Source organism: Diceros bicornis, chromosome 10 (genome assembly GCF_020826845.1).
Source record: "Diceros bicornis minor isolate mBicDic1 chromosome 10, mDicBic1.mat.cur, whole genome shotgun sequence".
Taxonomy (NCBI): Eukaryota; Metazoa; Chordata; class Mammalia; order Perissodactyla; family Rhinocerotidae; genus Diceros; species Diceros bicornis.
The window spans coordinates 18707440-18734874 of record NC_080749.1 but is presented as its reverse complement, the minus strand read 5'-3'; the positions used below and the strand labels follow the sequence as shown (position 1 = coordinate 18734874).

The window sequence follows — 27435 nt, the reverse complement described above, 5'->3', positions numbered from 1 at the left end:
GCAAATTAGCTTCCAAATTAGTTTCCCCTGGAATCCCACATACATATTTAGATGAATTTCTCCCACTCCCAGTGTTTTGTTTTTTTTTTTCCTGAGGAAGATTCGCCCTGAGGTGACATCTGTGCCAATCTTCCTCTATTTTGTATGTGGGTTGGTGCCCCAGCATGGCTTGGTGAGCGGTGTGTAGGTCTGTGCACAGGATGCAAACCCAGACTGCCAAGGCAGAGCACACCAAACCTAACCACCATGCCACGGGGCCAGGCCCCAAGCACTCCCAGTGTTTTACAAGATTTTTTATTTATTTATTTTTTTTGGTAGGAAGATTAGCCCTGAGCTAACATCCGATGCCAGTCCTCCTCTTTTTGCTGAGGAAGATTGGCCCTGGGGTAACATCCGTGCCCATCTTCCTCTACTTTATATGGGACGCCTGCCACAGCATGACTTGACAAGCGGTGCATCGGTGAGTGCCTTGGATCCCAAGGCGCGAACCCTGGGCCGCCAAAGCAAAGCGTGCACACTTAACCGCTATGCCATCAGGCCAACCCCACAAGATTTATTTTAACAGTCAATAAATGATATAGGTGCTTAGCGATTTAAATTTATATATGCATATGACACACACACCCACACACACACGGACACACACACACACAGAGACTTAATTCCCTTACAAATAAAATCTCTTATTGTCAAACCATTCTTTCCTAACTGCTTATCTGAAAATGCATTTTATTCTCTGAAGTTTGAGTGACCTGATTCAGATTTAACATTTATGGGGTGACTGCTTTACATCAGGTCCTATCCAGGGTGGTTTTTCTGGTTATGTCCATCATCTCATGCATTTTTCACAACTTGAGAAGTAGACAGTTTCCCTACTTTACAGACGAGAAAAGGCAGATTGCTCCCTCACCCCCATACACATCAGTGTGTATTTGAACTCAAGTCTTTCTTGTGAGTCTGCCTCAGTGCTCTTCCCATCTGCCCCCAGCTGCCTCAGTACAATAAACCAAGCTCAGAAGCATAGGAAACTTCTTCAAGACACAGTTTCCAAAACTTGTGCTTTTTTGACCAAGTTTTTAAATTACCTTGTTGACAAGACAGTTGCTTTCCATGATAAAATAGTATGTGAGAGTATGAAAGCAGGACCACCAGGCAGGAGGAGAGGACTGTCAAACATGGTGTCTTTACAGTTCCTCACTCCCCCACCCTCAGCCCAGGCCTGGCTATCTTCCGGATGTGGTGAGAATTGGCTCCCTCTCAGAATAAACTCCCAGGTGGGACTTCTCATTCAGCCTCAGGGACTGTTTTGCAATAAAATAACTGACACCTCCACAGCCCTAACTTCTCCTCCCTCTGCCAGCCCCCTTCCTTGGAGGAATCATGACCGCAGGGAGACTGACAGGGAAGAAGAGCAAAGACGTGTGGGTAGAAGATGAGCCAGCTGTCAGAGGAGCTGGCTTGTCTGAGAGAAATCTTGTGGAGAGGAAAGGAGAGATGTACCTGGGCCCTCTCCTTGTCATCATCTCTGTTTCACCTGCAGCCCTGCTTGTCTTCTGGAGGCAAAGGGGGGAGGTCTCCACAGAGAGCCTAAGGGAGGTTGTAAAACAAGCCAGGAGCTTAAGGACTGTCAGTTTTGCTCAGTGAGTCTCAAGTCCCCTGGCCCAGCCCAGCTGCTATCTTTCCTTTCTTTGGAGAGGAAAGCTGTCAGGTGATGCTGGAAGTTATTTGTTCTCATTAGCTGGGCCTGCGGGTGTGTGGTTATTCACAACCCAAGTGCTAAGGGCATATTGCTATGATGAGGGCAAGGGCCCATTCCAGGGATCATCTGGTGAACCTATTAGAGGTTGCAGGCACAAGCTCCAGACCACTGTTCTATTGATGCATCAGGGAAGCTTAGTTGTTAAAAGTAGTGACGAAACCCAGGAAACTGTCTTTATAGACAGTACCCAGGAAAGTGATTGTACAATCTGCCTCCTCTTCTGCAAAAAACTCTGAGTCCTTCTGGGTAGTATAACCCCATGTCAGTAGGTAAAGAAATAATGCATCTGTGTATCTTTGTTCAATTTTCAGGTAGAGCAAACAATTGTCCAAAGCACATGCCAGAAGGAACTGCATCAGAGATAGAGTCTGTAAGCCTATAGGGCAACATACTTGGATTGCAAAGATATAACGTATTTACTCCTGCAGGCTGTTACAGTTAGGATATTCATTTATGTCTCCTCTTAAATCATGTAGAAAACTATTTTATGTGACTACTGTTGCACAGACTAGTTTAAGTGAGGGACCAGTTTGGAAGAAGAAAAGAAAATATTGATATTCGGCAGTTTTATGAGAATGTAAATCAAATCCAAAGTTTGAGATCCAAAAGAATTAAGTTATTTATGGTATGAATTAACTTTGGTACATTGTTCCTGATTCAAGCTGCATGAATAGTTCAATTCTTCTGTTGTTGTTTTGTTTAATTTGCCAAGAATAAAATAGTTGATATACAGTTTGACTTGAAATTCTCAGTTCCAAACTGGAATGAATGTTTAAAAGCTGAAAGATTTTCAAGATTATGCTATTGGTCAATTTGTGTGGGCTGAATAACATTTATCACCATTGTGATCATGTATAAATTCACTGTTAAAGGAAAAAGAAAAAGCATCAGTTAAGCAAAATATGAGTTTATTTTGGTCTGTGGTAGTTCTTAGGAATGCTTCTTTAACTTGGGCTGGACTAAAAAAAATACCTAACAATTCTTTTTCTTCAAAACTATAGTTAGTTTAAATGAAAGCCCTTTTTTTTTTAAATTAACTTAATGTCAACAATGTAAATTGGAAAGGATTATGATAGCAAAAAAATCTCTCTTGTGCATACAGTTCAACTAATCAGTTACAGGTAATCTGATTCTAGTCATTTACTGTTTGTGGTGTGAATGCCTCCTAACCACAAGTTGGTGACAGCCTGTGTTTTAATTTTCTGTGAGACTTACTGGTAGCCAACTATCGTTAATGATGTACTATTTTGTTTCTATTGAGTCAAGAAACAATTAAGCTCCACGAAAACGTTCTTAGCATAATCTGTTCCACTATACGAGACAGGGACACAAGCGCACATAGTTCAGCATCACCAAAAATAAATTTATTATCAAGACTAAAAGAAAATGAAAGTGTGTCCCTGGTTGAATGTGAGAAGTACAAAGATGATTACATGCTTATCACACTGTGTTATAATTGTGTTCTTGCCAACCTCCTACCAGCTATGCTCTCTTCGAAACCAAGAAACACATCCCAGTCATCTAGCTTTGCAAATCAATACTCTGCAAATTTATATTGAATAAATGAAGGAAGAAATGAATGAACAGAAGTATCTTATATTTAGGATATTTAAATATTCTGACTTGGTCTTTAATGCTGTTGGTTTCAGTTATCACTCTAAATGTTTATAGTTTATGTATTGGCTGAAAAATACCATGTAATTCAGCTGTCTGCCTTAATTTTATCGACAGTAGCCACATGGGTACATGGCTTCAAGGTTATGTTGAAGTTTTGTAAGTGACTCTTTGTGAAATGTTTTTGAAATCTACAGGTGAAAAAGAAGTAGTACAAATATATATAGAAATGATGAATGGATATCTGAACAAAATGCCAGATTCTTAAAATAACAGGGACAGGTTATTGGTTTCACATGTGGCCCTTGGCTGGAATTATGTCACGTGCCCACTCCTAAACCAATCACTGGAAGGGAATGGAATTACCAAGATTATCTTAGATTAATCAGGATTCACCTCCTTGGCATAAGAGGGGCCCAGCTTCTCCTACTGTCCCAAGCTGCCAGATACCTGAAGAAAATTAGGGTTCTGTTAATTTATCAGTAAGAATTATATTTGGTTGTATATTGGAAGAAACTCAAAATAACAGTGACTATTTTATTTCTCTCTCACATAGAAGTTCAGAGATAGATAGTGCAGCTCCATGCATCATGAAGACCAAGCTCATCCTATTTTTCTGCCCAACAGTACTTAATATGTGACTTTCATATTCACGGTGGCTTCTAAAGCTCCAGCCATCATTTTCATATCTCAGACAGGAAAAGGAGGAAGAAGGGTGAGCCCCCTTCTTCTTAGAGACTTCCTGTAAGCCCAAGAAAAGAGTCTGCTTATAACTCATTGGCCAGAAGTTTATCACATAGTGATGCTTAGCTACAAGGGGGGCTGGGAAATGTAGTTGGATGTGCCCAGCCAGAAGATCAGGGTTTGTTACTTAGGAGGAAGGGGAAAATAGATGTTGGAGAAACAACTACCAGACTCTATTACAGGTAGCAACAACAAGAGGATGGCATAAATGAAGATGCAGAGGTGGAAAGTGGAGGATATAAGAAACAATGATCTTGGAGAGGGGACCTTACATAGGTGATGCCTTATGAGGTCCAGCAGTGTGCTTCCCTCTTGTCACCAGTTCCAAATGTTCCAGGAGTGACCCCTGTGTGGGCTACGTGTGTCCTTCTCTTGTGGCAGGGTTGCTCTTGCCATAGGTGCCCAGAGAGGATGAGCTGTCCCCTTGGCTGGCTGGTTGTAATGCTCAGTTGTGTGTCATTGTTGTGGGCCCTTCAGTCTCTTTATCGGGTGTGGAGAGCCCCAGCACAATTGGCTGCAAGGTCTAATAGCACATTCCTGTTGCAGTTTTTCTATTAAGTGAGTAGGCCCCCAGCATGGCTGGTTGTTAGGCTCAGGGGCTTACCATTGCTATCAGCCTCTGGCCCATAAGGCTCTTGTCAGTTCTCTGAGGATTGCAGCTGGGTGAGGCTGGCCCCAGGTGTGGGAGCACCCAATTGTTTCAGGCTTTGGAAGGTGGGGCCAATTCCCTATGTGGCTGTTTGTGAAGCCCAGGTCTTCTTCAGCTGACAAGCCCCGCCACCCTCAGGGCTGGTATATATACACAGTGGAAACTAGTCAGCCATAAGAAACGATGAAATCCAGCCATTTGTGACAACATGGATGGACATTGAGGGTATTATGCTAAGCGAAATAAGTCAGAGGGAGAAGGTCAAATACTGTATGATTTCACTCATAATTAGAAGATAAGAACAACAACAAACAAACACATAGAGACAGAGACTGGATTGGTGGTTACCAGAGGGGAAGGGGGGAGGGAGGAGGGCTAAAGGGATGATTAGGCACATGTGTGGGTGATGGATTGTAATTAGTATTTGGGTGGTGAACATGATGTAATCTATGCAGGCATGGAAATATAATGATGTACACCTGAAGTTTATACAATGTTATAAACCAATGTTACTGCAATAAAAAAAATAGAAGTTATAAAAAAAAAGAAACAATGAGTTGTCCCCCTTCTCTGCCATTCAACCTATCTGTAGTACAAGTAATATTAAGCAGTGGAATAGTCACACAGCAAAAGAATAGGAAGGAGAGGCAAAGGACATTGTAAATCAGCAAAGTGTAGAAAATGTGTACAGATAATTAGATCATGTTTTGCACTACATCAATTTTTAGCCTTCTTGGAGTACTTTACATATAAAAGGATATTATTTTTCCAAATATGGAAATGTGAAAGTCAAGGTATTAATGATCTTTTCAGCCTAACTATCTTAATTAGCAACAAGGTCACCTTTGGAAAAAGCAAAATATTACCTAGAAGGGTAGGATTATTACGAAAAGAATCAGGTCCTCTAGAAGTAGAGGAAAGAGGCAAATGAGGAGCTAATTAGCTATAGTAAGCTGTAAGATACTTATTGGTAAATTAGAGTCCATGCATATAAAGTCTCATTATTATAAATGGCAACTCTCTTTATTTTTTAAAGGTAGCCAACCAAGTTGTTCAAGCTCTGCTCACTCAAAAGGTAGGTCACTTTCTGTCTTTATTATTTTCAAAGTACTTATGTGAATAGATTGGAACTCGTATTGTCAATCTAGGAAATTGTGATTGATAGATGCAATACTTTTCTATTTACTCACTTAGGTTAAAATTGTGTTTGTGTTAGATGGCATATGAAGTAGCACCCATGACCAAAAGAATCATAAAATTCAAACTCTTGGTAAAGTAATAGGAGACCTTTTAAAGATGAAAGATTTCCATGGACTTAGATGAATAGCAAACCTAACATTTTTATTTGGTAAATGCAGACATTAAATAAGTTGTTAGATTCCTTTAATTCCTATAAAATGAATAGCCTCTTATGGACAGCATTAACCAAAGCCTATAATTCACAAGGGATCTTTGAGGTTAGGGAATTTATTTAATTTCTCTGGCCCTTAGTTCCTCTTCTGTAAAATACGGATAACAATTCCCACCTCCCAGAATAGCTGTGGTCATTCTATGAGAGGAAGGAGATAGTTCAGAGAGAGATAGTGCAGCTCCATGCATCATGAAGACCAAGCTCATCCTATTTTTCTGCCCAACAGTACTTAATATGTGACTTCCACAGTCAAGGTGGAAGGAATCGATTTGTGGTAAATATAAAACAAATAGCAGTATAGTACACTTGAAAGTTGCTGAGAGAAGATCTTAATCATTCTCACCTACACACAAAAAAGAATTAACTATGTGAGGTAATGGATGTGTCAATTATCTGGATCTTGGTAATCATTCCACCATGTAGAGTATATCAAATCTTCACATCTTACACTTTAAATATATACAATTATATTTGTCAATTATTCCTCAATAAAGATGGGAAAAAATGGTAATTTGGGGGCATAAAATTTTTATACTTTCTCCTTTGCTATCTCCCTATTCTGTCTTCAGACAATATAAGATCATGTTATTGGGGCAGAGTGGGTAAATGCAGATAATTGCCCAAATTTGGCTGGTTTGGTGAATTGTATTGAAGCTTTCCCATTTCTTTCCGTAATGTTTCTCAGAGGCTAAATTCTAGTTCCTTCAGATTTTGCTTATTCTGAGCTCTCTCTGTGACAGGGAGACTTCCTCTATAAAAGGAAATCTTTTATCATGTGGCACGTTCAGAAAGATGTGGCTAATGAGAGCAAAATAATTTGTGACATTTTGGTTTTTTTAATTGGAAACAATTTTATTAGGGGTTGACCACTTCTCATGGATATATGTAAATAAATATTATTTCAAATTTGTACTAGAGAGGCATGGTGATAATATTTTTGCTAAAATTTTCCCCCAACTACTTCTGTCAAAATATCATGCTTCTTGCTAGAAATGATTTTAACTGCTTCAGGTTTTACATTAACATCACATAATTTGATGAGATTTGAGTATACTTATGTGAAGTTAGAATTAGGTTCCATTGTGAGTAACAGAGATGCAAAATAGCAGTGGCTTAAATAAGCTAAAATGTTATTTCTTTCTAAGATCTAAAACCACAGGTAGGCAGTACAGGGTTGGTATGATGACTCTGCTACATAAAGTCCATGGGGTCCCTGGCAGCCCATCCTTGGCTTCTATCTTGTTATTCTGTTGGATATGGCCTCTGTTTTCAAGGTTATGTCATGGTCCACAATGGCTGCTTTAGCTCCAGTCATCACATTTACATTCCAACCATCAGGAAGGAAGAAACGCTGAAGAAAATGAAAAGGATAAAGGGCGCACACCAGCTCTCTTTCAAGACAGACTTCCAAAAGCTTTCATACCCCGCTACTTAACATCTCCTTGAACACACCTTAGTCATACGGTCAGACCTAAGGAAGCTGGCAATGAAGTCTTTATTCTGGGTATGTGCCCAGCTAAAAATCGATTGTTATATTATTGTGGAAGAAGAGGAGAAACAGATGTTGAAGGGCAACTCCCAATTCCTGTCACAACATATTTGAATGCCTTTTCTTTGTCATGGGCTTTAATATCTCGATTGTTTTCCTCCTGTTGGAAACTATGCTCATTTAGTTAGAAACCTAGGGAATGAAGGGAGGATTGTTGCAGCTCTGTGTGCAGCTGTTGAAAGACTTCTCATGCCTGCCTTTTTTAATGGTGCCTCAGAAAAAGAGACACAGAAGCTGTCTGGTACAATAGAAAGGAAAATGAGACCCTTCAGGTCAGCCACAAAAAATAGCTACACAAATCCAAGTAATAACGAGTAAACAGATAAATCTACCTTGGTACAGTTAAGCAGTAAGACACAGAGAGATGTGCTACTGTGAGATAGTGTACCTCAGGGACACTGTGAGGCAGGAGGAGTTGCCAGGGCTTTCGTAGATTCCAAAAGAATCATGTTCTGCAGAAACATGTGCCTCCCAGTTTTTATAGGGATTGTAACATTGCTGCAAAAAGACTCAAATTTCTTTTTAATTAAGAGCGTAATATCGGAAATAAAATGTACTACAAATGCATATGAGAAAACTAACTCTAAAGAGAGAGATGTAGCTGGCACAGAGTGAAAACAGAAATGTTGAGTGATTTATCCAAATCACAAAAAAAATCCTTGAGGCGAAATTGTAGTCATAGCCAAACGGTTTTAGAATATATCATTTGTTACAGCACAAAGGCAAATGTGACATGGTTTCAGCTCCTCACTGGGCAACCCAAAAAGCATTTTTCATGGCGTATCATGAATTGGCCTGGATAAGCATCCTGAAGTAACAGTGTATTTCTTTTCCCAATACTGATAGAAAAAAATTTGTTTCTATAAATTTATCAGTTTCTGTTAAATGTACTTACACTCTCCTAGTCAAGTAATTCAATTTGTCTCAAAACCTGTGGATTCCCTTAAGAGAGCCGACTGTCCTTTAGATCAATAATGCTAAAGCGACGATATTAAGCCCAGCTCACTTCCATTTATGACTCAAAATCATAGGTCTAAGTCTACAAGTGCAAGTGAAATCAATAATTTAGGCTAAACTCATATTTTTGTCTGAAATATATTCTATCTTTGTTAAGTCAATTACACTTACTGAAAATGTAACTCTCCTAGGTTCTTCAATGCTTTTTTCCCCACTAACACCAAACTTGGAATAAAAGTATTTTTCCCTGTAGTTATTTTCCAGCATATCAACATCCTCAGCCTTATCTGCATGTTTTTTAGAGTAATCAAATATTTATATGACATTTTTTCTTCACCAACATGGAATAAGGCTCTTGTATGGTGGAATCTAGTAATTGAGCCATTTGGATAGAAGCAGAACACAATTTTGTGGCTTGAGCCTGAAAGAACTCCAAATTCTGACATATTTCCCTTGTAGGAGGGGCAGTCGAGCCATCTGTGTCCACTTGTGTAGCAATGATGTGTGTAGGATCTGGTTCCCTGAAGAGGTTCTGTGTATATTTACTGTGCACTTACAAGGAGTCAGACCCAATGTCCAGCACTTCAAATGCACTAAGTCATTTTGTTCTCACTGCAACCCTGTGAGAGAGGACTAAGAAAATAATTGGCTCATAGTTCCAATTGCTAGAAGTGGCAAAGCCCATACACTAACCTCAGGTTACTGCACTCAAACTCCATGCTCCAGCCCTTTGCACCTTTCGGCCTCCACGATCCCATTCAATCCTTTATTGTTTTTCCCCACTATAGTTCAGCAGGCAGAGGAGATGCTGTGAAAATCAACAGATGGATCGAAGTCTAGTCATTAGTTATGATTGCAGGAAATAAAGCAAAAGAGCAAAGTAGCCAATGGATTTCTTAGAACTTCTGGAAGCGTTGCCAGTCCCTGCTGGCAAGAACAACATCCAGGTTCTGACGTGTGGAGTCAATTCTGGCTCTAAATTTGGAGTCAAGCTTTCTCAGAATCAGTCTTATCTTGGACCCTAGAATTTCACAATTGCCAGCAACCTTAGCAGACATTTCATCCTGAGATTGTCAACTAGCTTTGGTAATCGGCTCAGTTCACTGCAGTCACATACACTGTTTAGCCATCACCCAGATTGAAAAGGCCTTCATCTGAATGCCTTTAGGATGAAGGCTTGCAGTATTCAGTTTGCCCCAGGACTCTCCACTTCCTGTTGATTAGAGCTGGCCTGATTCAGTCACACATTTACTTCCATGCCTTGCCTTTTAGGTATTTGCTTTTGAGGCTCTTGGTTAGTCTGAGACCTTTCCAGAATGGCTTTTCTTTTTACAGAAGTCTTAGCATCCTTGGAAAAGACAGAGGTGGATCAGTGACAGCCACTGAGAAAGATGTGACTTGTGGGTGTGAGAAAGGAGAGACTTGTGGGTGTGGTGACCATTAAGCTTCAGGGAAGGAATAAGGTGACACTTGACAAGCCATCTCATGAAGCAGCTGAGACTTCTATTCTCCTGAAAGCTCGGTTTTAGAAGTAGCTCATTTTACAGATAAGGAAACTGAGGCCTAACCAGAATAAGTGACTTCCTCAAGGTCATGTGGGTAATGAGGACCAGAGCCCAGGCCCCTAACTCCCAATCCAGTGTATTCCTGTGATATACACTGCCTCTACAATAAGTATACCACTGTAATGTCATTTTTACATGATAAAAATCAGATTTTAATAGTTTTCATCAATATTCCAGTGATGTCAGTATATGTCCTGCTTCTAAGCCATCAAAATTTTCTTAAATTTATTTCAGCAGGGAGCTGGTAATGATTTTACTCTAAATGCATAAAGTAACTGTACTCTGTGGGTACTACATAACAGTGGATCCAGAATCTTCTTCAGCCCCAAGTGCAGGTGAAACTTACCAGGATTACAATGTTGGATCCTCCAGGGATGTTGTGTTTTACATGGGGCCTTTTAGACCAATGTATCACATTGCTCAGTATAGTTTGCCCTCACATTCAACTGTAATTCCTTATTCTCTGTTTCCAGTTGATAGTGACATGCAGATTGCGAGGAAAACAGGTCTGGCTATTTTCTTGGACCCAAAGACCACTATACTTTCTTACATGAGATTAGATGTAGTCAAACTGTTGGCATTATTTCCCCTGATAAAATTATATATCATGTCCCTTGTTTTATTTCAGAAGACACAACTCTGTGTTTTCAGTAGGGTCCTTCTCTTGAGGCCTGAGACATACTAGGGAGTCATAGAAAAAGAAGAGTGTGAGAGAGGATAGATGGCCCAGCCCTTGCTGTGAGCCATGATCCCTGATTTCTTTAAATTTGTTTCTAATGCCTTCCTTGGGAAGGATAGTCTGGGTTTTGCCCCTTTAACTGACAGGGTCAGAATAGTGGCTCTTGTACCCAACCTAAATGTGTCATATGCTCCTTTATGTCAGTGGGTTCCATCGTGAGCACAGAGGATGCCAAAACAGCTGGCTGCCACCCTCTGCCCAGGTCTCCTGGTAGTGATAGAAGACATCATTTTTTTCTCTCTCTGTCTACCAGTCTGGTTGTGTTTATGTATGTGCATGTGGGCACACATGCATGGTTTTGGTTATAGTTTCTTGGGATAATAGCTGTCTGGCATCAGTTACCATCCATAGCTTGACCAAAGAGAACAAGAATATTAAAACACCACAGGCAATTCTTTTATGTCTGCAGATTTTCAATCCAGCTCAATTCCGTCTGTCAGTGATTGTAAGACCAGCACCACATTCCTAAAGCCTTCCATTTGCTCCTCTGCTGTATGATAATCCAAATGAGCCCAAAGTGATGAACAGTTTTCAAGGTCAATAAATTATGTTCCTGCTAATGAGCTTTTATACTGCCTTAAGTAATAGTAACGGCCGTTGAAATTTGGGCACCTGTACAAAAACTCTCTACAGAGTATATTGATTTTTTTCTTTCATTCTTTCTTTTTCTTTTTCTTTTTTTACCTATCTGAAGAATTCTTTCAAGTTATTCTCAGTTTTGCTGCTAAAATTGTTGATGTTGTTTCATACAGGTCTTCTTTCTATTTGCAAATCCATACTTGTATGCTTCTGTTTCCATATCTCTACCTGCAAATGAGAATGACTGTGTTTTCCCACCCAATAGGTACTATTAATATTTATTTACCTCACAGTCAAGTTTTGTTAATTATTTAATTAGCAGTAGTGAAAAAAATTAGTCTTCGGGAGCAGGGAGTATTATATACGTGCTAAGAACAAAAATTAGCCTAAGTCAGACAGACAGAGGTTGAATTCTAAATAAAGGAAACAAATTTAGCCTTTCAATTTGAGCAGTGCCTAGGATCCCAAAATGGCCTCTCCTAAATGGTATGAGTGTTCCTGCGCATACACACACTCCTGCCCCTGCCTTTGATGGCTGCTGCCATTCTAGATCTTGGACCTAGATGCCTCATTCTGGACAAGAGCAAAAATGCTCTGCATTTTTAGGCAGCTATCAGTTGGAAACATCCCATGCATAAGCTTCACCCATTTAAGTAAAAAGGTGAGGAGAGTGTGAGCTGTGCAGTGAGCCACACCGTGGCCTGTTTCTTTGCCCCCTGGAAATAGAATTAATGAGAATGTGTATGATGATGCACGCTAAGGTAAAGCCTCAGAAGCCAGGTCTCTCTAGCTTCCCACTTAGGTTGACACAAGTTATAGAGCAGGCCCACTCCCCTCTGTGACTCCTGGTTAGGGGCTGGGGATCAGAGCTTTTGTCTAGTGCTCTTTCTTGCTTGCAGAGCCTTAAGTAACGCCTGTAGCTGCTCCACGTCGGAAGATGTAGATGTACAAACTAGAAGTGTTGAGAAACTTAAACTCTCTATCACTCTATCACTAGAGAATAGAATTTGTCTTCACCATCCCCTTTAACAAGGTAGTCGCACAAGTTTATTAAGCTCCTACTGTATATGGTGCTGTGATAGGTAATGGAATAAAAGAGTGTAAGAACAATATGCTTGGGCTTTTGGTTATTTGAGTATCTTCTTGTGCTTGCCTTTTGAGGAGCGTGTCTTCTAATTGACAAGGTAAGTCTAGAGCATGAAAGATAAAATCAGTGCAAAGTAGTATATGCTAAATGTCACGTAAGAGGCATTGAGAGCTTACTGGAGTTCAGAAAAGGGAGCAGGCTTTGGGGGATGCCAGATAAAAGTATCAGAGAGGAGATAGATAGAATTTGAATTGGATGTCAATCAAAGAGCCAAACTTGGACTGGAAGAGGGAGGTGGATGAGAGGGGAAAGTGATGGTGGGGGAGGGAAGAGGGTGGCAGGAATGCATAGAGCTTTCAAGAACAACAAGCAGACCCTCGTTCTTCACATGATAGGAACAGAAGCCTTTTTCTTTTCAATCAGGAAATAATGAAAGGTAAAGTTTGAAATGTAGAAAAGGATCAGCTTGTAAAGAACTTTGAATTGGGGCTTTATTCTACCTGGTCTTTCTCGAACCCCATCAAAGAGGGTGTAGACATTTAACTACCACAAGTATCTTTGTCATAAGTTAGTTTGGAAGGCAGTTCCTTGATGAGATTCCAGAGAATCCTAAAGCTCCTGTGTGTCAGTTTCCCTTAGGAAAGTTGAGGAAAAGTTCTGTGTGGTGTTTGAATTACTCAAAAGAGCTGCTCCAAAAGGATGCTGAGGTACGGTTATTCTACTTCCTCCCCAGCACTAAGACCAGAACCCTCCAAAAGATATGCAAATCCCCTAGGTCAGAGGATGGGCAAGTTTCAAGTGGCCTTTTAAAGCCCTCACTTCAGAGTTGCTTCACTCCCACTAAATGCATCGCTGACTCTATCAGGCACAGCGCTGAGAATTTCAACTCGTTTCCACAAATGACAACGAGAGACTCCATCAAAAGTGATGGTTTCTTTAGTTCATCAAATCTCTATTCACTGCAAAAACATTATTGTCCTTGTGGTTTGTGCTTTATGATTGCTTTTGTGAAGACACTGAAAAGGCAAAATATGTAGGTGGGTACTTAAATTGACTTTATATCACTAAGACTTACCATCTTCAAAAATAGCATGCTAGATTAATGCATTTCTGATTTCAAGGTGCTTTTTTTTTTAAATTGATCATCCTTGCACATCATAATTCTATCAGACAATGGGCTGTGGAAGAAAACATTCTGTGTGATTTATTTCTGGGCGTTGTGAAGAATAAAAATACTATTTTTTTACTAATGTGTCTGAAAATCAGGTAAAATATGGTTATAATATGCAAAGATGTCTTTCAGTTATAGACTTTTTTTTTCCTTTCAATGTGTTTGTTGTAGGATCTAAGAGAGGAATGTATAAAGTTGAAAACAAGAGTGTTTGATTTGGAACAACAGAATCGAACGCTAAGCATTCTATTCCAACAGCGAGTCAGACCAACTTCTGATCTACTCCTCCAGGTATGTGTTTATGTGGAAAACAATCTTTGTTACTGAAATGCTATTGACAAGAAGTTATTTAAATTCAAAAGTTACCAATATCTCTATGCACAAGGCGCATTGCATCAGAACCCCAATTCTTTTTCCTCTCAAGGGATGTCATTAAAATTGAACGTCTCTTAAGGTCTGACTTTTTAAAGCTACGTATAGATAAAGAAATGCATCAACAAGTAATAAATAGGTAAAAGGGGCAATCAGAAGATGTCCTCTAGTAAATTAAGTGAAACCATGGACTGGAGTCAGGAAATAATTGATTGCTTTGGGGACCAGTGTTAATAATCTTGCGTTCCATGATAAGCAAGGAAGAGTTTTACCTAATGCCAAAGTACATTTCTTTATTTCAAACTCTCTGTAATCAAAAATACATCTGCGGTTTGTCTTTCTTATCATATCTCTCTCTGGGCAACTTTCCTGCTCACAGCATAATAGTTCTGATATTCTGCCTCTGTTTTACACGTTCTCTTTGTCTAAATGCTCTCACCGAACCCTTTCTTTACTTACCTTCATAACACGCAAAGTCATGGAAAGTTAAACTATTTGAATCGTTTTGAAGCTGCCCCTACAAAGCTCTAGAGAGTATATCTGACTGTAGGGAGACACATGAATTGGCAAAGGGGACTGGAGGACTGATCTTTGCTGTTTCCTATTTTTTTAAACCCTACTAATGTGCATATTTGCTGAAACAAGCTCCCATGAGGCTTACTCAGAGCCCTTCTGAGGCTAAGCTGGCCACGTGTGTGTGAAGTTTCACAGGGCAATGTACAGTGTACAAAGGGTAACCCCCAAGTGCCTATCTAATTGGTGGAGAAAAAGGAAAAAAGAGGAATCCTTTACACTGTTGAGCACTGTAGCCACTAGCCATATAGTGCTATTGAAATTGAAAATTAAATTAAAATTAAGTTCCTATGTCAAACTAGCCACACTTCAAGTGTTTAAAAGCCACATATGGCCAGCGGCTACCATATTAGACAGTGTGTATATAGAACATTTTCATCATCATAGAAAGTTCTACAGGACAACACTTTTCCAGATGGTTGAGACAGTGTTGCTAATTTACCCTCTGAACTTTGTCATAAACATCTTTCCCTTACTCCTCAGGGAAATAAAGAGAAATTACAGTTCATTTCAGAGAAAGAAAGATGTTTGGTAAAGCTGAACATCAACATGTAATTTCCCCCCCAAATTAAAATAAAACAGCTCTCTGAATTGTAAAATAGATCTCATTTCTTAAATTAATTTCCTCTCTGCTTTATCTGTTAGAGCATAATTTATAATTTATGACTCAAAATTGTGTGGGGAAAAAAGTCATCTATCTCTATTCTGTTTCCTGGCCTTGACTCCGAGAAGTGTTGGTCATAGAAAATCTTGCATCTGTAAAAAGTTGTATTTCTTTTGCTCTCTCATAATCAAGATCCAATATTATAATTACTTTTAACAGCTGTTGTGTGTTTGTGAATTTTTCTGTTTTGCCTGTTTTAACTTGAGGCTGTTCTGGAACAGTGTTTAAGGATCTGCAGTCCCTGTTTGTGAATGATGCTGATTTATTTCCACAGTAAACACATGCGCCATAGATGTTTAAGCTTTTTCATCGGCTGTCACAAATTTCTTAAATCCATATCCAAATGGCATGGCATGGTGTGTATGCTAACAACAGAACTCAGTGTGTCTTCAGTGGGTGTTTTCAGCCAACACACTTCATTTTCCTCCACTAATAGTCCTCACTTCCAGGAGCCACTCTAATTTAAATGGCATTCGTAAAAGATGGGATGTTCATTGTTCTGTGAAGAAGAATGACAGAAAGTGTGATGCCTGCCCTCTCGCATCTTACAACTCACAATCACAGACAAAATTGTTGACTATTTAGGTGGTCTGTTAATTATTTGACTCAAGATTTTTCATTTTCTGGTGACACAAATACAAATCACGGAACAGCGGCTACAGTAAAAGGAGTCTGAGCTTGCTTTGCACCTGTGGAAGCTCTGTAATTATTTGCTGAATGGGACGATGAATAAATGACACAAATTCATTCTGCAAGTTGAGGAATTATTTTGCACACACCTAAGAGAGGATTATGCCCCCACATCTTCTCCTGAACTTTCTGTCTTATGTGGATTCATTGGAACTATGCAGCTATGATGGTCCAGCCCAGTCTGTTTGAGGGTGTGGCTTGTGGGAGCAGTAAGTCCACCAGTGCCCCTGGTCCCAAATGTTATAGACCTTATAGATTTCTGCCCGTGAACTGAGATGCAGTACAGTAGATTTCTAAGTAGTTTTCTGCATATCTTAGAAAACTGCATTAGTTGTCATCTGCTGAATGCTGCCTAATGATTCTCTACAATCTGAAGTAGCCAACTGAAGAGAAATATAGAAAGAAGATTGTTGAACTCATTGTGATTTTAGTAGATACACTGTAAATAGTAGAAGAAAAAGTAATTTATAAGAAACAGTCAATTATTTGTCTCTCAAAAATAGAGAATACGAGGTTACCTGGCTATTATTTAGTAAATTCTTATATAGGAGAAACAAAAAGGGATGGTTCTAAGGATTAGTTGATGGATTCTAGGAAACTTACAGAGGGAACCAGATCCATGATGGGAAAGGAAAAAAGTTAACCTGAAAATTAAAATCTTAAGAAGGACAATAAACTTCTCTGTTGATTCCAATTTCCAGAATGATATTTCTGGGGCTGTTGGTGGTGACAAATCAGATTAAGAAGGCCCTCTGTGTTAAAATCAACAATTTGAGCTAAATTCTAAAGAATTGAGAAGTCAGTATAGCAAATAAAATCACAAAGTACAGTTTTTTTATGGAACTGGAGTCTCTGACTAACCTTATTTGAACTACTGGCCAGATTAATCGATGCTCACCATTTCCTCTTGTAAATCATATTAAACAACACTCTCAACTTACTCAACATTGGCAACTAGTAGAGTGTGCTCTACTAAGTGTACTTACTTCTCTCACCAGTTGTATTGAGTGCTCACCATGAATGAGTTATGTTTGTAACTCAGTATGTTTTTGGGAGTAGTACTTGTCATGGTAATTATGTAATTTTTAACTACTATATAAACTAATGAAATATGGTGCAAAAAGAATTGTTTCTATAAAACAAAGGTGAGTGCTTCAAAAGCATCTATAAAGGGAAGTCACTAAAAAAAATGTTTGTGATCAAATGAAATATAAGTGTCTAACTATAAAAAAGTTGTAGACAGAGAATTGTATTAAATGTAGAGGCATTCTGCACGTAAACTGCTTCTCAAGTGGTATTAAGTTCTTCCACTGTTAAGAAAAACTACAACTAGAAATCATAGACAATGCATGAAGCATGTGTGTCATGCAGAAAAAAAAAAGACAGTGGAGGACTCTAATAATGGGATCCTTAGGCAAAGAAGCAGTCTTGGCCCTATTAAAAACGTTATTTAACAAATACTTGGTACTTAATGTGTCGGTACTATTCTACAACCTTTACTGTGTTCACCAATTCAATCTCCATTACAATCCTACGAGGTAGAAACTATCGTTGCACCCATTTTGCAAATAGGGACACTTAGACCCAAAGAGGCTAAGTCACCCAGCTTGTAATTGGTAAAGAGAGGATTTAATACATCACCAGGCTTGAGTTCCTCCCTCTCACCTTTCTGTACTCCATCTACATGGAATACGAATGAGCATGAAGAACATTCTTCTGATTCTGTACTCTAACTGACATTTTGATTAACTGGCCCATTTGTGATTGAGTCGGATCAGAGGGCTTCTACAGTGCAATCGCAATAAGGAGCCTACCATATTTACACATTTCTTAAAGGCTCTTGATTTGTGGCATCCGATATTTTCCCCTCTCCTGTGTGTTCTGCTTTTGTCTTGTTTTGGACACCTGTGTTATCATTATCCCAATAGGATGTTATTCTCGTATTTTCCATCTAACACAGTTTTTTTTTTTTTTTTTGGTGAGGAAGATCAGCCCTGAGCTAACATCTGTGCTAATTCTCCTCTTTTTGCTGAGGAAGACCAGCTCTGAGCTAACATCTATTGCCAATCCTCCTCCTTTTTTTTTTTTTTTCCCCCAAAGCCCCAGTAGATAGTTGTATGTCATAGTTGCACATCCTTCTAGTTGCTGTGGGACACGGCCTCAGCATGGCCGGAGAAGCGGTGCGTCGGTGCGCGCCCGGGATCTGAACCCGGGCTGCCAGTAGCGGAGTGCACGCACTTAACCACTAAGCCATGGGGCCAGCCCTAACACAGTTTTTTATTTTCCTTTTTATCTGATATTTCAAAGGGTCCTAGTACTCATATCTTTAGGCCAAGATAGAAAGAAAAGAATGTTATAGTTTAGGTTATTCACACAAACAGTTAAGAATCTGACAGCGTAGAACCAAGGTGTAAAAATTTGCTGTCACTTCTTAGAGTGCTGACTTTTTTTTTTTTTGCTAGTATTTTTATAGTATTATTTCAGATGAGAGGATTTTAAAATTCTACTTGTGCCTCTGATGTATTTTTTTCTCCCCTAAATCTTTATTTTCAAAGTGTAAGTCTATCCGCAAGTCTTATTTGACAGGACACTATACTATATACTCACCTTCCCGCCGTCCTCAAGCAATGAATCCTGTGTTCTGAGAACTAACCGAATGCCACCACCATTCAGGGGACTTCCAGGGTAATGGCAGTCCTCACCGAACTTCCCCCTTGCAGGAGCTCCTGTAGTATTGATGGCCCATGCCACACAATTAAGCGGTTTATGGCCCTGTGTGGAATTATGGAATCCTAGTCTTATGGCACTGATGGTAGAGATCATGCAGTGCAACCCCCAGTAACTAGGGATTTCATGTTAACTTTTCATTTCACCTAAAGAGTAATCTCCTTGAGGGCAAAAACTATGCTGAATGTTGCATTTTACCTTTCCACAGATATTATCACTGCTCATAATACATATTCAGTGTGTACTTGTTGATGGCTTAACACTTAATTACAGACATTTTTTATGGGGTTTAATTTTGTGTGTCATGGGTTGTTTCTTTTTGTTTGTTTTTTCTGTGCAGCAAACACATTGCCTTTATTCTTTTTCTTACAGTTTTATTGAGATATAATTGACATATAACATTGTATGTTTAAGGTGTCCTACATAATGATTTGATATATGTACATATCATGAAATGATCACCTCAATAAGTTTCGTTAACATCCAGCACCTCACATAGTTAACAATTTTATTTTCTTGTGATGAGAACTTTTAAGATCTACTCTCTTAGCAGATTTCAAATATACAATACAATATTGTTAACTGTCCTCACCATGCTATACATGATATCTCCAGAACTTATTTATCTTTTAACTGGAGATTTGCACCTTTTGACCACCTTCCTCAGTTTCCCCAAACCACCCACCCTCCACCTCTAGCAACCAGCAATCAGTTCTCTGTTTCTATGAGTTCATTTTTTTTAGATTCCATATGTAAGTGAGATCGCACAATATTTGCGCTTCTCTGTCTGACTTATTTTATCTAGCCTCCTGCCTTCAGGGTCCATCCACATTGTCACAAATGGCAGGATTTCCTTCTTTTTTTATGGCTGAATACTATTCTGAGTAATATTCTATTGTGTATATATATATCACATTCTCTTTATCCACTTATCCATCAATGGATACTTAGATTGTTTCCACATCTTGGCTATCATAAATAATGCTTCAGTGAACATAGGAGTGCAGATATCTCTTCAGGGAGATAGTAATATCTTTTCTCCACATCCTCACCAGCACTTATCTCTTGTCTTTTTGATAATACCCATTCTGACAGGGGCGAGGTAATATCTCCTTGTGGTTTTGATTTGCATTTTTCTGATGATTAGTGATATTGAGAACCTTTTCATGTACCTGTTGGCTGTTTGAATATGTTCTTTGGAAAAACGTCTATTCGGGTTCTTTGCCCACTTTTTAATTTAATTATTTGATTTTTTGCTATTGAGTTGTATGAGTTCCTTATATATTTTAGATACTAACCCCTTATCAGATGTGTGGTTTGCAAATATTTTCTCCCATTCCATAGGTTGCCTTTTATTTTTGTTGATTGTTTCTTTTGCTGTTCAGAAAATTTTTAGTTTGATGTAGTTCCTCTTGTTAATTTTTTATTTTGTTGCTTATTCATTAGGTGTCATATCCAAGAAATCATTGCCAAAACCCATGTCAAGGAGTATTTTTCCCCATGTTTTCTTCTAGGAGTTTTATTGTTTCAGGTCTTAGGGTTAAATCTTTAATCTATTTTGAGTTAATTTCTGTGAATAGTGTCAGGAGTTTAGTTTCATTCTTTTGCATATGAATATTCAATTTTCCCAACACCATTTATTCAAGAGACTATCTTTTCTCCATTGAGTATCCTTGGCTTCCTTGTCAAATATTAGTTGACTGTATATGTATGGATTTATTTCTGGGCTCTTGATTCCATTCTATTGTTCTCTGTGTCTGTTTTTATGCCAATACCATACTGTTTTGTTTACTATACCTTTATAATATAATTTGATATCAGGCAGTGTGATACCTCCAGCTTGGCTCTTCTTTCTCAGCCTTGCTGTGGCTATTCGGGGTCTTTTGTGGTTCCAAACAAATTGCTTGGATTGTTTTTCTATTTTTGTAAAAAAATACCATTGAAATCTTGATAAAGATTGCATTGAATCTGTGGATTGCTTTGGGTAGTATAGACATTTTAACAATATTAATTCTTCTAATTCATGAACACAAGATATCTTTCCATTTATTTGTGTCATCTTCAATTTCTTTCATTAGTGTTTTACAGTTGTTATTGTAGAGATCTGTCACGTCCTTGGTTAGATTTATTCCTAAGTATTTTAGTGTTTTTGATGCTATTGTAAATGGGATTGTTTTCTTTATTTCTTTTTCAGATAACTAGTTGTTAGTGTATACAAAAGCTGTCAATTTCCATATATTGATTTTGTATCCTGCAACTTTACTGAATTCATGATTAGATCTAACATTTTCTCGGTGAAGTGTTTAGGAATTCTATATATAAAATCATGTCATCTGCAAATAAAGACAGTTTTACTTCTTCCTTTTTGATTCTGAAGACTGTTATTTCTTTTTTCTTCCCTGATTGCTCTGGCTAGGACTTCGAATACTATGTTGAATAGGAGTGGTGAGAGTGAGCACCCTTGTCTTGTTCATAGTCTTAGAGGAAAAGCTTTCTACTTTTCACCATTGAGTATGATGTTAGCTGTGGACTTATCACGTATGGCCTTTATTATGTTGACATATATTCCTTTTATAAACAATTTGTTGCGAGTTTTTAACATGAATGAAGGTTGAATTTTGTCAAAGGCTTTTTCTGCATCTATTGAGATGATCATATGATTTTTATCTTTTATTCTGTTATTATTATGTGTCATATTTACTGATATGTTGAACCATCCTTTCATACCAGAGATGAATCTCACTTGATCATGGTGTATGATCCTTTTAATGTGCTGTTGAAATCAGTTTGTTAGTACTTTGTTAGAGTTGTTTCATCTATATTCATCAGGGATATTGGCCTGTAGTTTTCTTTTTTTTGTAGTGTCTATATCTGGCTTTGGTATCAGAGTAATGCTGGCCTCAGAAAATGAATTTGAGAGTGTTCCCTCGTCATCAATTTTTGGGAAAAGTTTGAGAAGATTTAGCATTAATTCTTCTTTAAATCTTTGGTAAAGTTCACCAGTGAAACCATCTGGTGCTAGGCTTTTGTTTTTGGGAAGTTTATGATTACTGATTCAATTTCCTTATCCATTGGGGTCCGTTCAGATTTTCTATTTCTTCACGATTCCTTCTTGTAGGCTATATGTTTCTAGGAACTTTTCCGTTTCTTTTAGGTTGTCCAATTTGTCAGTGTATAGTTGTTCATAGTAGTCTCTTATGATCCTTTGTATTTCTGTGATATCAATTGTAATGTCTCCTCTTTCATTTATAGTGTTATGTGTTTGGGTCCTCTCTCTTTTTATCTTGGTTTGTCCAGCTAAAGGTTTGTCAGTTTTGTTTTCTTTTCAAAGAACCACCTCTTTGTTTTGTTAATCTTATCTATTGTTTTCCTATTCTCTGTTTCATTTGTTTCTGCTCTAATCTTTACTATTTCCTTGCTTCTGCCACCTTTGGACTTCATTTGTTCTTCTTTTTCTAGTTCCTTGAGGTGTAAAATTATTTTATTTATGTGAGATCTTTCTTTTTCCTTGATGCATGCATTTATTAGTATAAATTTTTCTCTTAAAACTGCTTTTGCTGCATCTCATAAATTTTGGTATGTTGTGTTTCCATTTTCATTTGTCTCAAGATGCTTTTTATTTCTCTTTTGATTTCTTCTTTGATCCATTGGTTGTTCAGGAATGTGTTGTTTAATTTCTATGTGTTTGTGAATTTTCCAGTTTTCCTCCTGTTATTTATTTCTAGTTTCATACTATTGTGGTCAGAAAAGATACTTGGCATGATTTCAATGTTCCTAAATTTGCTAAGACTTGTTTTGTGGCCTAACATATCATCTATCCTAGAATATGTTCCATGTGTGCTTAAGAAGAATGCATATTTTGCTGTTGTTGGGTGGAATGTTCTGTATGTGTCTTTTAGGTCTATTTGGTTTATAGTGTTGTTCAAATCCACTGTTTCCTTATGGATTCACAGTCTATATGATCTATACATTGTTGAGAGTGGGGTATTAAAGTCTCCAATTATTATGGTAATGCTGTTTATTTCTCTTTTTACTTCTGTTAGTATTTGCTTTATATATTTACATTCTCCAACGTTGGGTGCATAAATAATTACAATTGTTATGTGTTCTTGATGGATTGACCCCTTATCTTTATATAATGATCTTCTTAGTCTCTTTTGACCATTTTTAGCTAAAAGTCTATTTTTTATGATCTAAGTATAGCTACTCCTGCTTTCTTTTGTTTACTATTTGCTTAAAATATCTTCTTCTATATCTTTACTCTCAGTTTGTGTGTATCTTTAAAGCTAAGGTGAGTCTCTTTTAAGCAGCATATTGTTGAACTTTTAAAAAAATGCATTCAGCCATTCTGTGTATTTGGATTGGAGAATTTAATCCATTTACATTGAAAGTAGTTATTGATAGGTGAATACTTACTATCGCCATTTGGCTAATTGTTTTCTGATTGTGTTGTAGATCCTTTGTTCATTGCTTCTTATCTTACTGAATTCTTTTGTGATTTGATGACTTTTTGTAGCAGTATGCTTTACTTGTTTATCGTAGTCTTTTGTGTAACTACTACAGATTTTGCCTTTGTGGTTACCATGAAACTTACATAAAATATCTTATATTTATAACATCTTATTTAAACTGATAACAACTTAATTTTGGTAGCATACATAAACTTTACACTTTTTCTTTCCACCTTTCACATTTTAGGTTATTAATGTTACAGTTTACATATGTTTTATATTGTGTATCCAATAATAAATTATTGTAGTTATGGTTATTTTTAATATTTTTTTAAAAAGATTTAAGCTTTAAGCTAGAGTTGTAAGTGACCTACGCACCACCATTACCATATTAGAGAATTTGACTTTGACCTTATATTTACCATTACCAGTGAGTTTTACACCTACATTCCTATTTTTTTTTTTTTTGAGGGAGAGTGTCCCTGTGCTAACATCTGTTGCCAATCTTCCTCTTTTTTTTTCTTTTTTCTCCCCAAAGCCCCAACACATAGTTGCATACCATAGTTGTAGAGTTGTAGCTCTTCTATATGGGATGCTGCCCCAGCATGGCTTGATGATTGGTGAGTAGGTCCGTGCCCAGGATCCAAACCAGCGAACCCCAGGCTGCCGAAGCAGAATGCATGAACTTAACCGCTATGCCATGGGGCCAGCCCTGTTTCATTCATATGTTTTTATGATGTTAATGAGCATCACTTTCTTTTCTCTGGAAGAACGTACTGTAGCATTTCTTGTAAGGCAGGTCTAATGGTGACGTTTTTCAGCTTTTGTTTGTTCAGGGAAGTTTTTATGTCTTCTTCATTTCTGGTATTCTTGGTTGCTCATTTGAATAAGTGGTTGCCTCTTTGACTGTTCAGGTTCGCCCCAGCAGAGACAGTCCTTCACCATAATGTATGTATTGTTTCTTTTGATTGTGTCCCGTAAGTCTCATAGGCTTTCTTTACTCTTTTTCATTCTTTTATTCTTTTTGCTCCAAGGATAATTTCAAATGATCTATCTTCTACTTCACTGATTCATTCTTCTGCTTAGTTGGGTCTGCTGTCGAAGTTCTCTATTGAATTCTTTAGTTCAGTCGTTGTATTCTTCAGCTCTAGGATTTCTGTTTGGTCTTTTGGATGGTGTCTGTTTCTTGGTTGAACTTCTTGTTTTGTTCATGCATTATTTTATGATTTCATTTAGTTGTTGTGTGTTCTTGTAGTTTACTAAACTTTAAGAGGATTATCCACAATTCTTTGTCAGACAGGTCATAGATCTCCATTTCTTGAGAGTCAGTTATTAGAGCTTTATTAGTTTCTATTGGTGGTGTCATGTTTACCTGATTTTTTGTGATCCTTAATTCTTTGCTTTGGTATCTGTGCATTTGAGTAAGTGGTCTCCTCTTCCAGACTTTACAGATTTGCTTTGGAAGAGGCAGTTCTTCACCAGTCAGCCCAGCTTGGGGTTCTGGACAGGTCAGCTGGTAGCATCCTTGGACAAGTGGAGCTTGCTGTTGGGGTCCTTATTTGGGCAAGGCCACTGCCCAAGCTCTGCATCTGGGTGTGCCACTGGCTGAGAACAGTTGGATAGGCCTACTGGCTTGGTTCCCTGCCCAGGTGTAGTTATAGGTTGGGCTCCACAGTGGCCCAGATTCACTGGTCAGGCTTCATAGTCAGGCGCTATATTCAGCAGTTAGATGAGCCTGTGAATTTGCTTTTTTGCCTGGAAAGGGCCATAGAACAGGCTCCACAGCCAGTTTGGCTCATTGTCTAGGGACCAGAATCAGGCATAACTATTCACTGAGCTGCCTGGTCAGACAGGGCCACTGGTGTGGCTCTGCATATGGACACAGCCATTGGCTGAGTTCTCTACTTGGGCATTGCTGTAACTGCAGCTACAGGGAGGCATCCTCCTTGTGCTCTGGTTATGCTTCCTGGTCAGGCAAGACTGAGAGCTATACTTAGCAGTAGGGCCATGAACCTTCTTCCCTACCTAGCTGGTGCAGCAGAATAGGCTGCAAGGCCAGCACATCTTGCTGGCCGGGGACCTGAATCAGGCAGAACTGTGCACTGAGTTCCCTGGCCAAATGAGGCCACCAACTGGGCTCTATAGATGGGCAGAGCTGCTGGCTGGGCTCTCTGCTCAAGTGCCATTGTAAGCTGTGCAGCTTCCTGGATGCTCTGCTTAGGGTTCGTGATCAGGTGGAGCTGGGGTCTGTATTCAAAAATAAGTGGGATTATAAACTTGCTTCCCGCCCATGTTAGGTGGCAGAATAGGCTCCAAGGCCAGGACATTATTTGGGAACCGAAATCAGGCAGAACTGCACATTGAATTCCCTGGCCAGATGGGGTCACCAGCGTGGCTTTGCAGATGGGCAAAGCCCCTGGCTTGGATCTCTACTCAGGCACCACTGCAACGAGGAACTTGATTTGCCCGTATCCAAGTGCTGGTTGCTGTAAGCCCTGCCCCCTTTTTCTGTCCCAATGTGATCTCCAGTGTCAGACCTTGCAGATTTCCCTTGCAATCCCCATGGAATGTGACCTGACTGGGCCTCCCAGGAGGTGACCTATGATGCTTGGGAAGCTAGATGTCCACCTTGGGCTCTTTTCTCCCCCACTGGAGAAACTGTAGGCCCCAGGGGCCCTCTCAGTGTGGCACTGTGCCATTCTGGGGTTGAGGCAATGGAATCAGAGTGTAGCCATTCCTCTTACCTTTCTAATGTGGTCCTTCTCAGTCTCTGTGATCCAGAGGGGACCTTCAGCCTCATCCCCATGTTCTGTGAGTTTCACAGTGGTGTCTTATCTATGGATAGTTGCTAGTTGGTCTTTTTGTGAGGGGAACTGAATTTGGGAATGACCATCTTAATGACATCACCATTAAGGAGGATGTTTCTAACTACAATAAGATTATAATCTTCTTGGTTTGGAGACCATGCCTTTTTCTGTCCACTTACGTGTATTTTTGTGTCAATCCCCTGTACCTAGGTTCCCAATTCATGTTTTTCAATCCTTTTATTTATTTCTGAGAAGCATAGATTTTTAGGCATTTACACTCTTCGCTACCTTAGATTATACGACTTGCCATTGCTTAATGAACACAGCCACGCAGAACTACCCAGAACCGAACAATCAATTAAACAACCAACATGATGGCATCTTCTCTAGGGTCATTCAGAGAAACTGGAAAATGCCAGCCATGTTAAACATTTTTAGATATATTTTTTTGCTTTTTAAAAGGTCTACACATCTGCCTTTTGGGTACTTTCAAAATATATACAGGTGAAGTGAGATGAAAAGAAGAAATCGTTAAGAGGACATTAGAATAATATGGAGAGCAATAAGGGAGGAGTAGCCTGTTGAATGAAGTATTGGGTAAAAGATGGGACAATGGTTCTTGAGTTCTGGTGATGGAAGCTTTTCATTCTGATCAATCTGCGCCGCTCTTGAGGCACAAACTAAGAAGGAGTCAAGAGAAGAGTCAAGAAAATCCACACAAGTCTAGAGCAGCTATCTGGCTTTCCACACTACTAGAATGTGTTTGCCTTATGAGTTTCTAACATTGATTATCTCTGCCCTTGGGCTGCTTGTGTGCCAGCCATGGAGGAGGACTCTGGACCTATCCTGCAGACTCGTTATCTAATTTAGGAAGACCCACAAAGCAACAAGAGGAGCAGTCCAGTGATGCTTCAGCAATGCTAAGTAACACCAGGGCCAGGATGGCAGAGTACCCACCGGCAGTGATCTGTCATCCTGCATGATCAGAGGACTTTGGTGGCATCATTATGGGCATCTGTCAGATGTGAAAACACATGGAGACTGTGCAGCAGGAGTTCTCTGTCATGCAGTTGGCACTGGAAGGGATATTAACTTGTCTGAGGTACAGAAAGTGGCATCTCTGAGAGGTAAGGGATACTTTGAAAGATCACACAGCTCCTGCAGGGCAAGGCTTTTGATGATGAGATGCCCCACCTGAGGTTGGTTTGGGATCAAGTAAGAGCAGTAGAGAAGAGGAAGAATCTTCAGGGTTATGGCAAGATGTGATTTTCCCTTTTCATATTGTGTCCAAGGTCCTCTGTAGAGTTGCATCACCCAGAACAGCCTC

General features: G+C 39.0%; 1 protein-coding gene across 1 annotated transcript in view; it reads left to right on the top strand.

Moving 5' to 3' along the window:
• Nucleotides 1-27435, top strand: part of NCKAP5 (NCK associated protein 5) — an 863809-nt gene that overhangs the window by 725784 nt on the left and 110590 nt on the right. Inside the window, exons 9-10 of the mRNA XM_058549746.1 lie at nt 5803-5841; nt 13996-14115. Of these exons, the coding sequence (XP_058405729.1) occupies nt 5803-5841; nt 13996-14115 (159 nt within the window). The remainder of the gene's footprint in view (nt 1-5802; nt 5842-13995; nt 14116-27435) is intronic.